The 14,243-nt window shown below is 34.3% G+C and overlaps 1 protein-coding gene across 1 annotated transcript; it reads right to left on the bottom strand.

Moving 5' to 3' along the window:
- Nucleotides 1-5,996: 5,996 nt before the first annotated feature.
- On the bottom strand, nt 5,997-12,817 carry LOC132721816 (ATP synthase subunit d, mitochondrial-like). Its single transcript, XM_060706190.1, has 6 exons — nt 12,648-12,817; nt 10,707-10,803; nt 10,290-10,367; nt 8,176-8,238; nt 7,256-7,434; nt 5,997-6,336 (listed from the first exon to the last, which is right to left on the bottom strand). The coding sequence occupies exons 1-6, from the start codon at nt 12,767-12,769 to the stop codon at nt 6,222-6,224; spliced, it is 654 nt and encodes a 217-aa protein (XP_060562173.1). The 5' UTR covers nt 12,770-12,817; the 3' UTR covers nt 5,997-6,221.
- Between the last annotated feature and the right edge of the window lie 1,426 nt (nt 12,818-14,243).

Genomic DNA, 14,243 nt, shown 5'->3' with positions numbered 1-14,243 from the left:
GCTGTCCTACCGACAGCTCTTGTCATAGGTTATAATTGCGAGCTGTTTGAGGTTCCTTTATTTTCATTAAAATTTGCAGGCCTTGGAGTGTTATATTCGGAAGACTGTTACTTTGATTCGCATTCAAAGCTACAAAGCCATGTCTCATCTATTGCCACAATGCAATTTAAATACTGTTCGCCTTTATTTTCATATCTTTTTAAGTGATTTTCTGCAATCACTTACTGGTTTGTCATTTGGTCCTGCCTGAGGTGATGTGACACCCATCTTGCAGAAACTTGGAGCATTAGCAAATGATGTGTCAGAATTGTTTGAATTGACTCAACAGAAATACCAAGACTTTCAGCTAACTCCTGGCATGTTAATCGCCGATCTTATTCAATAGGTCCCAAACTTTTTCAACATGGAACTTTTCTGTAACCTCAACTGGCTGTCCGCAAAGAGGGTCATCAGAAACATCAAATTTTCCATTTGTAAATCGCCTAATCCATCTATAAACTTTATTAAATGAAACAGCAGATTCACCTCAAGCTTCACATAATTGTTCTTGTATTTCCTTTATATATAAACGCTGTTCATCTAGGCTTACCGCGGCAATGACACTTTAGCTACGTTCAAATGACGTCATATATATATGTGACGTCATATGTTGCACGGAAACATGTTTTACATCAATTAGAAGCTTAATAATTGTTACTCACTCATACAGTTTCATCATTCTAAATGAAAGGCAAAAACGTTATTGGGTCATTATCAGAACTTATTGATATGTCCCACCATACAATACTAGAAATGTGTCGTCATGCCACGGATGCCCCCGCATGCAGCCAAAATTTCAGATGTTATATTTAGTTCCAAATTTGTTTGCACAAATTATTTTTTTCATTTTAAGTTCAAAGCCCTTCAAACTATTCAATGTTCAATGTTTATACAAAGTTCAAGGCACTGAAACTATTCTGAGTGTTAACCTTTTGTAAATTGCATATTTGTAGCCAAAATAATGGCTACATACATTTCCACAAAAGTATGAGTGCTGAAACTGAAAATTCAAAATTTTTCCAACATTCAAGAAAGAAAACTTTATCCAAAATTATTTAACCACGACCAAATTCAAACTTGAACTGCTTATTCCTAACATGTATCTATATGTCAAATTTGAGTTGAATGTGTACAACCATTAGGAAACTTAAAATTTCTGATTTTTTTTTTCGAAGTTCAAAAGGGATAACTCTGTCAGTTATCATTAAACCATGACCAAATTCGAAATTGACCAATGCATTTTTATGACATATCCATATCTTTAATTTGAGTTGAATATGTATTACTGTTGGGGATATAATGAATGGGAACTGAAAATTTGCTTTTTTTTCAAAGTTAAAGGGGCATAACTCTGCCAAAAATCATGGAACCATGACAAAATTCGAACTTGACCTGCTCATTTCTTTGACGTATCCATATGTCAAATTTGAGTTGAATGTGTAATACCATGGAGGAGATAATGAACGGAAACTGAAAATTTCATATTATTTTCAAAGTGAAAGGGACATAACTTTGCCAAAAATCATCGAACCATGACCAAATTCGAACTTAACCTGCGCATTCCTTTGACGTAACCATATGTCAAATTTGAGTTGAATGTGTAATACTGTTGGAGAGATAATGAGCGGAAAGTGAAAATTTCAGATTATTTTCAAAGTGACTGGGGCATAACTCTGCCATAAATCATTGAACCATGACTAAATAGGAACTTGACCTGCGCATTAGTTTGATGTATCCATATGTCAAGTTTGAGTAAAATGTGTAATACAGTTATGGAGATAATGAGCGGAAACTGAAAATTTCATATTATTTTCAAGTAAAAGGGGCATAACTCTGCCAAAAATCATTGAACGGTGACCAAATTTGATCTTGACCTGTATTTTCTCATGACATATCCATATGTCAAGTTTGAGTTGAATGTGTAATACCGTTGGGGAGATAATGAACGGAAACTGAAAATTTCATATTATTTTCAAAGTAAAAGGGGCATAACTCTGCCAAAAATCACCGAACCATGACCAAATTCTAACTTGACCTGTATTTTCTCATGACATATCCATATGTCAAATTTGAGTTGAATGTGTGCAACCGTTACTTAGATAATGAACTGAAACTGATGATGACAGAATGACAGGACGTAACACTATATGCCCCAGCCATTATATGGCGGGGGCATAAAAAAATACTTGATTGAAGCTTCATAGTACATGATGTCTTATGTACAGAATATAAAAACCAAGATCTGTCTATAAGACAGTGTGTTCAACTGTAAAGAAAAGGGGCATTATTCTGTAACAAGAGGGCCATGATGGCCCTGAGGTCGCTCACCTGTATATAGGCCCCCCCCAACCCCCCCCCCCCCCCCAACGTTGCAGAGCCAATTTAACCCAAGGGCTTTTATTTGCACAAACTTGGTAGACACCCATAAGAAGATGTTTCATGCTAAACATTTAAGCTCTAGCTCATTGGGCTTTTTAAAAGAAGATTTTTTTAAAGTTTTTACTATACATATATAGTTAAAAACAATGACACCCCTGGGGCAGGGCCAGTTTTGACCCCATGGCTTTTATTTGAACAAACTTTGTAGACACTTACTAGAAGATGTTTCATCCTTAATATCTAAACTCTAGCTATTTGGGTTTTTTCAAAGAAGATTTAAAGTTTTTGCTAAACACATATAAAGAAAATCAATGACCCCCGGGGCGGGGCCAATTTTGACCCCTGGGCTTGTATTTGAACAAACTTGGTAGACACCTATTAGAACATGTTAAATGCTCAATAACTTAGCCATAGCTCTTTGAGTTCTTTAAAAGAAGATTTTTTAAGTTTTTACTATATGCATATAGGGAAAATCAATGACCACCCAAGGCGGGGCCAATTTTCACCCCAGGGCTTTTATTTGAACAAACTTGGTAGACACCCATTAGAACATGTTTCATGCTAAATATCTTAGCTCTAGCTCTTTGGGTTCTTTAAAAGAAGATTTTTTAGGTTTTTACTATATGCATATAGGGAAAATCAATGACCCCCCGGGGCGGGGCCAATTTTGACCCCAGGGCTTTTATTTGAACAAACTTGGTAGACACACACTAGAAGATGTTTCATGCCAAATATCTAAGCTCTAGCTCTTTGAGTTCTTTAAAAGAAGATTTTTAAGTTTTTACTATATGCATATAGGGAAAATCAATGACCCCCGGGGCGGGGCCAATTTTCACCCCAGGGCTTTTATTTGAACAAACTTGGTAGACACCCATTAGAACATGTTTCATGCTAAATATCTTAGCTCTAGCTCTTTGGGTTCTTTAAAAGAAGATTTTTTAAGTTTTTACTATATGCATATAGGGAAAATCAATGATCCCCCGGGGCTGGGCCAATTTTGACCCCAGGGCTTTTATTTGAACAAACTTGGTAATAACACACACTAGAAGATGTTTCATGCCAAATATCTAAGCTCTAGCTCTTTGAGTTCTTTAAAAGAAGATTTTTTAAGTTTTTAATATATGCATATAGGGAAAATCAATGACCCCCAGGGCGGGGCCAATTTTCACCCCAGGGCTTTTATTTGAACAAACTTGGTAGACACCCATTAGAACATGTTTCATGCTAAATATCTTAGCTCTAGCTCTTTGGGTTCTTTAAAAGAAGATTTTTTAAGTTTTTACTATATGCATATAGGGAAAATCAATGACCCCCCGGGGCGGGGCCAATTTTGACCCCAGGGCTTTTATTTGAACAAACTTGGTAGACACTCACTAGAAGATGTTTCATGCCAAATATGTAAGCTCTAGCTCTTATGGTTTTTTAAAAGAAGATATTTAAAGTTTTTTCTTTCGGTTGCCATGGCAACCAGAGTTTTGCATGGAATTAAATTCTTTGAACAATTTTTAAAGGTGACCACCAAAGGAACATTCCTGTGAAGTTTGGATGAAATTGGCTTAGTGGTTTATGAGGAGATGTCATTTAAAGTAAAAGTTTACGGACGGACGGACGACGGACGGACGGACGCCGGACGAAAAGCGATCACAAAAGCTCACCCTGTCACTTTGTGACAGGTGAGCTAAAAAGGTCACTCGGAGTAATAGGACCTGTGCCTTTCCTGTTAGATAATCACAGAGAACAAGTGTAAGAATTAGTTTCAACCCTTTCTCTTCAGTTGTTGCAAAAACTGTACCAAAGTGTGATGCCGAGGCCTGGGCGAGCACAATAGCTCTCCCTTTCCTTCAAATAGTTTAGCTAAAATGGATATGGCTTTTATTAACTAATAATGATACAAAGCCAAAACAAATGAGCCATGTCAAGCAAAGAGCTCTCATAGTTAAGGGCATACTTTTGAGATATTGTCATTAAAATATTATCATGACATTATATCATATCATTTGGTCATAATAACATATGCAGATTTAAGTTATCAAGTGAAGAGTTACAGTTCCTGAAAAATCTTTAATACTGTTGTCCAAAAGAAAAAAAATTGCAAAGGGGAATAATTCAGGAATAAGGAAGTGAGTGTGATGGAACCAATAGTTTAAGTCAAAAGTTCCAATCAGTGTGCTAAATGGCCGGAAGGAAGAACAGTCAGACAAACTGCTAATCAATATCCCTCCACCTTGGATGGGGGATAGATATACATGTACTAAGAAAAGTCATCTGTGGACGAGTAGTTATGGTCGTTGACTTCCGACTATTTTTCCCTCACAACTGTAGGTTAGAATCCAGACAGGGATTTTTTATTCTTTCATGTGATGAAACTATCCAACTTGCTAACAAAGTGTCAGTGGTTCTACTCAGGTGCCTGAAATAATGCACGGAAGGGCACCTGAGGTCTTCCTCCACCAGTAAAGCTGGGAAATTGCCAAATGACCGATACTGTGTTGGTGCTATGTAAAATAGACAAAAGAAGATATGCTAAGAAGCTTCAATCAAGTGATTTGTATAATATAGTTGGTGATATCAATTTAACAAACTTGTTTGTTCTTGTTTATGACTAAATGCGTGTGTTGTAACAGCCACAATTTATTAGTTATTTTCATATGTAATTTGTATACACCGTGTCCATAGAACAATGTGTTATGTTTAGTCTGTCATCAAGCCTGCCCTTCATATTTTGTACATAATTTGTTTTATTTCAGTTATGTTTTTTTGTGAGATTTAACCAAAGACAGTGATGCAAATATCTGCAGATTTAACGTGTGTCATAAAGCGGGGTTTTGATTGTTTGTTTCATTTTACGCCTTTTCCCAACAGTATTTCAGTCATATAGGCGGGTAGTTTCCTAACCATCGTTCCTGGAGAGTTACACCAGTACTAGACTACCGCGCTAAACTACCAAAGCATCTCCCAGGGATCGAACCCAAGCCAGAGAGGTAACTGGATTAGAAGTCATCGACTCTAACCCCTCGACCACGGAGGCGGTATAAAGCGGGGTTACTTGACAAACATTTTATTGATTTATAAATCAGTTGATTTCATCTTTAGAAAGTAACAGTTGTATTAACACTATATAAATTGTTTTTGAAGGCAAAATGGTATGACAGTGTTAATATATGTTTCCTTGGCACAGTAAATTTTCTTGCACTTCATTCATTTAACTCATATTTGTTATGCATGCACATATTAGTCATATTAAATTAAGTCACAATTCAAGGAGTTTAATACCCATGTTATCATAACATGCATGTATGATAAATTTCTCAGCAAGTCATTTAGAGCATCCTCTGTGGCTTTGTCAGGTGAAGTTCTCAGACTGAATCACTCACTGATCACCACCATCACTATTGTGGATATGAATTCTGCCAAGAACTTTGGATTTACAGAATACATTGTTAACTGAAGTTTGTACATCTTGTACATTATATGCTGTGGTTCTGGAGATTGTTTAAAGTAACGTGTTGATAGAAATATCAGTAAATTGTAAATTATAGACAAGCGACTTCAAGAGCTAAAAAAAAAAATACCAGAAATTGAGGTTTAGTAATTTATTAAAAACTACACCATTTATAATTATTCTTTAATTTAGCACACAACACCTTTCAAGATTTTTCTATTATCATCTGCAAATAACATTTCATCATTTCCAAATGAGCATTTTGTTCTTGCTTCTAAACCAAATGTCAATTTCGTTCAAGTTTCATATTTTTCTTAACATAGATAAATATTTTCTTTATCAGCACTAGAATTCAAACATTTTAACTTTTTATTTCCTTGCCCTGTTTCTCGGCCATCTGCTTGGCTTTCTCGGCCTTCTGCTTTTCTACCTTCAGTCTCCAAATCTCCTCCCACTCCTCAATCGTCTCCTGGTTTCTGTAATGAAAAATTCAAAAGAATATGCAAACAGTTCGCTAGGTATCATTCACCAACACAGTATAGGTCATATGGAGACGTTCCAGCTTTACTGCTGGAGGAAGACCTCGAGTGCCCTTCCGTGCATTACTTCAGGCAAGAACGGCCACCTGAGTAAAACCACCTACAAGGTTTTCTGTTGTCGGACTCTTAATTCGCACCAACAATTTGAAGGTCATATATTGCATTTTTTCAGTTTTACTGGCAAAGGAAGACCTTGGCAGTAAGGTAAAATGTAAGGAAGTAAGGTAAAACATGAATATGCCAAAAAACATTATCTTACAAAGCAATTGTCAACGTATAGATGAGTGTTCCTCTACTGATCACCTTACAATGTTCACAATTAGAGATGGTCCACAAAAAGTATGTTAAAAAGTGTAACTGAACTCCCAATACACACTTGCTTGGAGCACACTTGGGAGGACAGGTTAAGAGTTCAAGTTGATCATGTGTCTCAATATCTGATAACCTCAACATTGCTTAACTTTTATTATCTGCATCAAAGTAAAAAAAAAAAAAGTCCCTCATTTCCTCCCATTCTTATTAAGTTGTTCTTAGATCTCAATGCCAGGTATGAAAATTTTAGCCACTTCAGAAGCATTAAAGATTTATGAAACATTGGTCAAACTTGTAGACCTTCTAGTGAAAGCATCATAAGGGACAAACAAACATATTTGACAAAGCTGGTTGCAAAAAGGTTTTTACGTGAGTTCTATAAAAAGAGGGCCACCTTATTTTGCTTGCTTTTAACTATTGTCAGGACATTTTAAGGTCCATACTAAGTTTGAAAATTGAAAAACGGGTCATTGGGGTTAAGCTTAAGATTGAATATAAAGATACAAAAGATAACCACAAAAGCTCTCTATAACAATCAACATACCTCGAATTTCTGCTTGTATTATAGTATTGCTCCATTAGATCCATCTGAGCACTCTTTAAGTGATGTGGGGCAAATCCTGGGTTTGCTCTGTTGGGGTTGATAGCTGCTTCTGGGAAATAGTGGTTATACATCTGCATTGTCATCTTCTCTGGTGGTGGTATACTTGCTATAGCTGACAACTGAAATAATGGTGAATGATGTAAACAATGCAATGGATTTCTTAGGTCACTCATGGAGTCATATATGGGTGGTCATGGAATGGCCATCCAGATCTGCACAATGCTAATTATTCATTTTACTTTTCTTAGCATGGTCTCCTGTCCATTTCTTTGTTCCTGAACATAATTATATTAATATAACAACTTTATTATAAACCTCGACAATACAAACAAGTTGAAAATATAACTTGATTTGTTATAACAAGTGGGATAATTTTGCCCAAGATTTCTCACCGTTAACAGATCCATTGCTAAAAAAGGTCATAATTCTTCATTGCAGAAAGAGGTCACTGGGTCGCATTGAGGGTTCTTTCAATGATAGGGCTAAGACTTTTGTCTTACATTCACATTGACCTTAGGACAGTAAGCAAAAATGTTCTTTGGTTATTGATCTAAGATGCTTTTAGTGGTCAAGGCCACCGGCAATAACTTGAACAGTTTTGGTACAGTTCCGTAGATGATTTTTAATATGCCAAATAGCTATGCTCTAGCCCTTGGGGTTTTAAAGAAGAAAATTTTAAGTTTTTACTTTATATATGTAAGGAAAACATATGACCCCCTTAGGTGAGCTTTAAAAGTAAATGAATGTCATATGGGTTAACACAAACGCTTCTCTTTTTTTCTAGAAGTAAACTAAAGCTAACAAAACTATTTGTTTATGACTAAAGTAGATTTCATTCCGAACACCAACAATAAACCTACAATTTCATTCAGTCCTTTCAGCTTAGCTTGTGACGCTGCAACGAAAGCATCTTTTTCTTGCAACTGAAATGTGTTACAAAAACAAACATAAGTATAAAATTTACCAATAAGTTTTGAACCTTTTTATAAAGTCAATTAAATTGAAGATATTTGTTAAACACGATATTTGTTAAACACAAGTTTTTCATTTAGAACAAGTCCAATGTCTTGCTAAGTTTTAGTATTCACACAAAATATATTACTTAATTGACAACAAAATATAACATCAATTGACGTATTATAATAAAGGTACCAGTAATGACCAAAAAAAAAAAAAATCAATTTGTTTCAATAAGTATGTACATGTACCTAAAATCTGATAAGTAACAAGAGGGCCATGATGGCCCTGAGGTCGCTCACCTGTATATAGGCCGCCCCAACCCCCCCCCCCCCCCCCCCCCCAAAAACATTGCAGGGCCAATTTAACCAAAGGGCTTTTAGTTGCACAAACTTGGTAGACACCCATAAGAAAATGTTTCATGCTAAACATCTAAGCTCTAGCTCATTGGGCTATTTAAAAGAAGATTTTTTTAAAGTTTTTACTATACACATATAGTTAAAAACAATGACACGCCTGGGGCCGGGCCAGTTATGACCCCAGGGTTTTTATTTGAACAAACTTTGTAGACACTCACTAGAATATGTTTCATGCTTAATATCTAAACTCTAGCTTTTTGGGTTTTTTCAAAGAAGATTTTAAGTTTTTGCTATACACATATAAGGAAAATCAATGACCCCGGGGCGGGGCCAATTTTGACCCCAGGTCTTTTATTTGAACAAACTTTGTAGACACTCACTAAAAGATGTTTCATGCTTAATATCTTAACTCTAGCTATTTGGGTTTTTTCAAAAAAGATTTTTTAAGTTTTTGCTATACACATATAAGGAAAATCAATGACCCCCGGGGCGGGGCCAATTTTGACCCCAGGGCTTTTATTTGAACAAACTTGGTAGACACCTATTAGAACATGTTTGATGCTAAATATCTTAACCATAGCTCTTTGAGTTCTTTAAAAGAAGATTTTTAAGTTTTTACTATATGCATTTATAGGGAAAAATCAATGACCCCCCCCGGGCGGGGTCAATTTTGACCCCAGGGCTTTTATTTGAACAAACTTGGTAGACACTTATTAGAACATGTTTCATGCTAAATATCTTAGCTCTAACTCTTTTGGTTCTTTAAAAGAAGATTTTTTAAGTTTTTACTATATGCATATAGGGAAAATCAATGACCCCCTGGGGCGGGGCCAATTTTGACCCCAGGGCTTTTCTTTGAACAAACTTGATAGACACCTATTAGAACATGTTTGATGCTCAATATCTTAGCCATAGCTCTTTGAGTTCTTTAAAAGAAGATTTTTTAAGTTTTCACTATATGCATATAGGGAAAATCAATGACCCCCCGGGGCGGGGCCAATTTTGACCCCAGGGCTTTTATTTGAACAAACTTGGTAGACACTCACTAGAAGATGTTTCATGCCAAATATCTAAGCTCTAGCTCTTATGGTTTTTTACAAGAAGATATTTAAAGTTTTTTCTTTCGGTTGCCATGGCAACCAGAGTTCTGCATGGAATTAAATTCTTTGAACAATTTTTAAAGGTGACCACCAAAGGAACATTCCTGTGAAGTTTGGATGAAATTGGCCTTGTGGTTTATGAGGAGATGTCATTTAAAGTAAAAGTTTACGGACGACGGACGACGGACGGACGACGGACGGACGACGGACGCCGGACGAAAAGCGATCACAAAAGCTCACCCTGTCACTTTGTGACAGGTGAGCTAAAAATGTCACGCACATTTCAGTAATGTGTATGGTCTTGTCCTAGGTTCTAGATGACTGGGCCATATCAAGTTGGTAGTCATGTTATCACTGGCATGATGACACTTACTTGTAGCTATTAATTGTAGCTACTTTGAATAACTTCAAAGCTTTGCCTCCACTATGCAACACTGCTAAATTTTATTCTTTTTTTATAATGAAAATCCTTCAAATTTAGAACGTTTTTGAACAATTACAAAATTACATATAGAAATTTAGCAAACTGATTGTAACCATCTATCCATGTATACTTACTGCAACTTTTTCTTCACTATCAAACTTGGCCTTCTGATTTGCAGGATCTTTTGGGTAAGGAACTTCCATTGCATTATACTGTAAAAATATATACTGTCTTTATAGCTTTCTTTAGTATTTAAATACAGTCTATATTAGAAAATAATACTTGCTTCAAATGATTAATACTCATTCTTTGTAGCTTTTCAAGGTTATATAGATCTAGATTTAAAAATAGTTTAATTTACTAAAGAAATGAAACAAAAAGTATCCTAAAACAAATCCTTGATAACTGGATTATAAGAATGAAATGGAAAAAATATGATTTAATCTATCTTGAATATAAAACTTTAAATCTCTTTCATATAAAGTATCATAGTTTTACTCACTGAGTCAAGTACATGTATGTAAAAAATATTTTGAAGTTAAATATATTACCAATTTTTCAAATTCATCAACAAATGCAGGACTTGCAATCCTTCGTTTGTACTCTCCAAAGTCAATTTTTGGTAAAGACTCTGGCAATTCAGCAACTCTATAATGCATAAAACACAAATTTGATATATATATATATATATCATTTATAATTATCCTGCTCAACTTTCAGTAAATTTACAGACTTGGAGATCAAATAACAGTGCTTTTTAAGGGCTATTTGGCCAAATTGGGGCCCCATTACCCTCCTAAAAAAGTATGTAATATATATATTTTTCCCTTTGTCCTTACAAATACATGTAATAAACTAGAAACATTTTTTTTAGTTTCACTTCATCAGAGAGGAATATTGTAGTTTGAATACAATATGATTTTGTTTCACATTTTTAAACTTAAACATAAATTTATCAAGAAATGGAACGTTTTGTCTGTTTCTAAATTTCCCCTTCATGAAAACATTTGCCCCTCTACTGCACGTTATTGGCAGTGAAACAACAAAAAAATTTAAAGCCACTGGTTCTGCATATTTTGCATGTTTTTGTTTTTTTTATCTTTATTGACATTCAAGATATTTTAACCAAGATATCACATAGATAATCAAATTGAATATACAGCATGTATTGACACTTTAAAATAACAATAAATACTGGTACAGATCATTTATTACTAATTGGTTCACACCTTGTAATCATTGAATGTCATTAACAATGCACAGGACAAAAGGTCATACAAAGAACTGAAAAGGCTATAAATGGATTAAAATTATTAATAGTAGATATACAGAAGCAACAATTAATTTAAAGTAAAGAAAATAATTATTGATTAATAATAAATTCAACATTAATTCTGTCTGCAAAATACAGATTTTTCTAATATTCCCCTTTCATTTTATATTCTGTTCTATATCTAACTTGTCTGCAAAATCCTTCTTATTTTAACTTGTCTGCAAAATTCAACATTAATTATGTCTGCAAAATACAGATTTTTCTAATATTCCCCTTTCATTTTATATTCTGTTCTATATCTAACTTGTCTGCAAAATCCTTCTTATTTTAACTTGTCTGCAAAATTCAACATTAATTCTGTCTGCAAAATACAGATTTTTCTAATATTCCCCTTTCATTTTATATTCTGTTCCCTATCTAAATTGTCTGCAAAATCCTTCTTATTTTAACTTGTCTGCAAAATTCAACATTAATTCTGTCTATACTTTATGTATTTACTTAAAAAAGGTTAATTAAAATTGTTTGTTTGTTATAATCATTATATTCTGTTTCATGCAATTACTTAGTCTTAGTGTTTTTTAATTATTTTTTTAGATCTATATTTTTTTATATAAAAGCATAAATTATTCTAAAAAAAATAATAATTAGAGTTTTGCAAATAATTATAGATCTTTCTAGATGGCATTAAATCAATATAATTACCTATTCACACCTTTTGACAAGGGATTAAACACCCCCTATATAATCTATATTGTCTGCAAAATCTAAAATCATTCTTTATTTAACTTGTCTGCAAAATCCCTCTATGTTTAATCCTTCTATGTTTAACTTGTCTGCAAAGTCGTCTGCAAAGTATACCGACCCTTTGCAAATTGACAAAAAAAAAACCCAAACAATTTGTTTGAATATCAGAAAATGAAAAAACAATTTCATAAAAATTTGACCTAATTGACTGAGAATACGAGAAACACTGTCAAACAGAGATAAATTTCAACTTACCGTAGGGGTCATTTATATGAATGATTTTATTTTACTCTGAAAATAGACTTTTAATTTTTTAGCACATTTTATATATTAAACGTTATATGTGTAAGCTATTAAAAACAAATTTTGTGTGTGCATTGGCTAATTTTTCATGCAAGGGCACAAGCCTTAAATTAGGTACGAATATTTAAGGTACGAAAAACCTTGAATAAATTGTCAGATTCTCCTTACATACCTAGATATATACTTGTCACTATGAGATTTTAGGACTCTGTATGCATCCGTTTGTTTTGAGGGGACTTTTGACTGTAATGCTACCCAGTCAACAGCAGATTTGGTCACCCTTCTCGCAGCCATCGTGAAAGGTCGTTGAAGAATTGAAGAAGACGGGAAGGACGCTTGAATATTCAATAAGAATATGTTCCACTTACTGTATACCGGATTGTGGAAAAAAAACTTACTGCATGCAAAGATGCTAGTCGCATTGATTTGACCTAAAATATGCTTAATCGTGTCATTCATGTTATATTTTATCCATATATTAAAAAAAAGAAGAAAAAAGATTTTTGTTATAAGATGAATTTCACAATCTTTTTTTTAAATTGAACGCTAACACGAACTATATTTATAGAAATTCCCTTTGTTCATGTGGATTCTTGCATGCATGGAGGAATTTTGATGAAACTTGGTAGAAATGTTCATCACTATATGAAGCCGTGTCCCGCGCAGGAACCAGGTCTCTGGGTCAAAGGTTATGGTCACACTTAGAGGTCATTGAAAAACGCTTGTCCGGGGCAAAACTTCTACATACATAGAGGGATTTCAATATAACTTCGCACAAAAGTTCACCATTGTAAGGCGGAGTGTTGAGTGCAAAATTCAGGTCCCTGCATCCAAGGTCAAGGTCACACATAGGGGCCAAATTTCAGATAAAAATATGAAAATGTGTATTCGGACCATTTAGTAATCATGTATTGAGGAATTGAAACAAAGATGGTCATTATCATAACTACTGGTGTGAAACATGTAATTTAGGTTAATATATGCTAAGTCAATGTCACTAAAGATGATAAAATATAAAAAAAAATGTCTAGAGCATATCTCTTCCAAGCATGGTGGGTTTATCATGAAACATCATAGTGATGTTCACCAGTATGAGAAGCAGTGTCACATGCATGAACCAAGTCTCTAGGTTAAAGGTTAAAGTCACACTTAGAGGTCATTGATAATGCTTGTTAGGAGCACATAATCCAGATCCCTGATACAAAGTTAAGGTCACATAGAGAGGTCAAATTTGATGACCGCCGGGGACCATTTAGTCATCCTTTATTGATGGATTGTAACACAAATAATAACTATCATGACTACAAATGTGACACATGTAATTAAGGTTAATATTGACAAGGTCAAGGTCACTAGAGATGATAAAATATCCAGATAGTTTTCGGATATTGCCCAGGGCATATCTCCTTTATGCATACCCATAATATGCCATCATCTCTGTCAAACCCTTTTGTGACGGGCGTATTCCTTTGTTTTTACATAGTAAAATATAAAATTAAATACAATTATTGTAAAATGAGAGTAATTTTGAGTTTTACCTGATTTAATGGGCATAATGCCACTTTAATGAATGAAAATTAATTTCTATGAAATTCTTTCCTTCATTAATTTCTTTTACTAATTCCAAGCATAAACATATATTGTAATAGTTATTCCAAATTACTTTAAAATGGTGACGATTTGAAAAATATCTCCAATCTAGAAATGTCTTGGGGTAATTTAGGGCTCGGTACAGCAGTTACTTAACATCACTGTCCTAGCTAGCTTA

Source organism: Ruditapes philippinarum, unplaced genomic scaffold (genome assembly GCF_026571515.1).
Source record: "Ruditapes philippinarum isolate M1 unplaced genomic scaffold, ASM2657151v2 ctg1589_1_1_1_1, whole genome shotgun sequence".
Classification (NCBI taxonomy): domain Eukaryota; kingdom Metazoa; phylum Mollusca; class Bivalvia; order Venerida; family Veneridae; genus Ruditapes; species Ruditapes philippinarum.
This window is presented reverse-complemented; position numbering and strand designations above follow the sequence as displayed.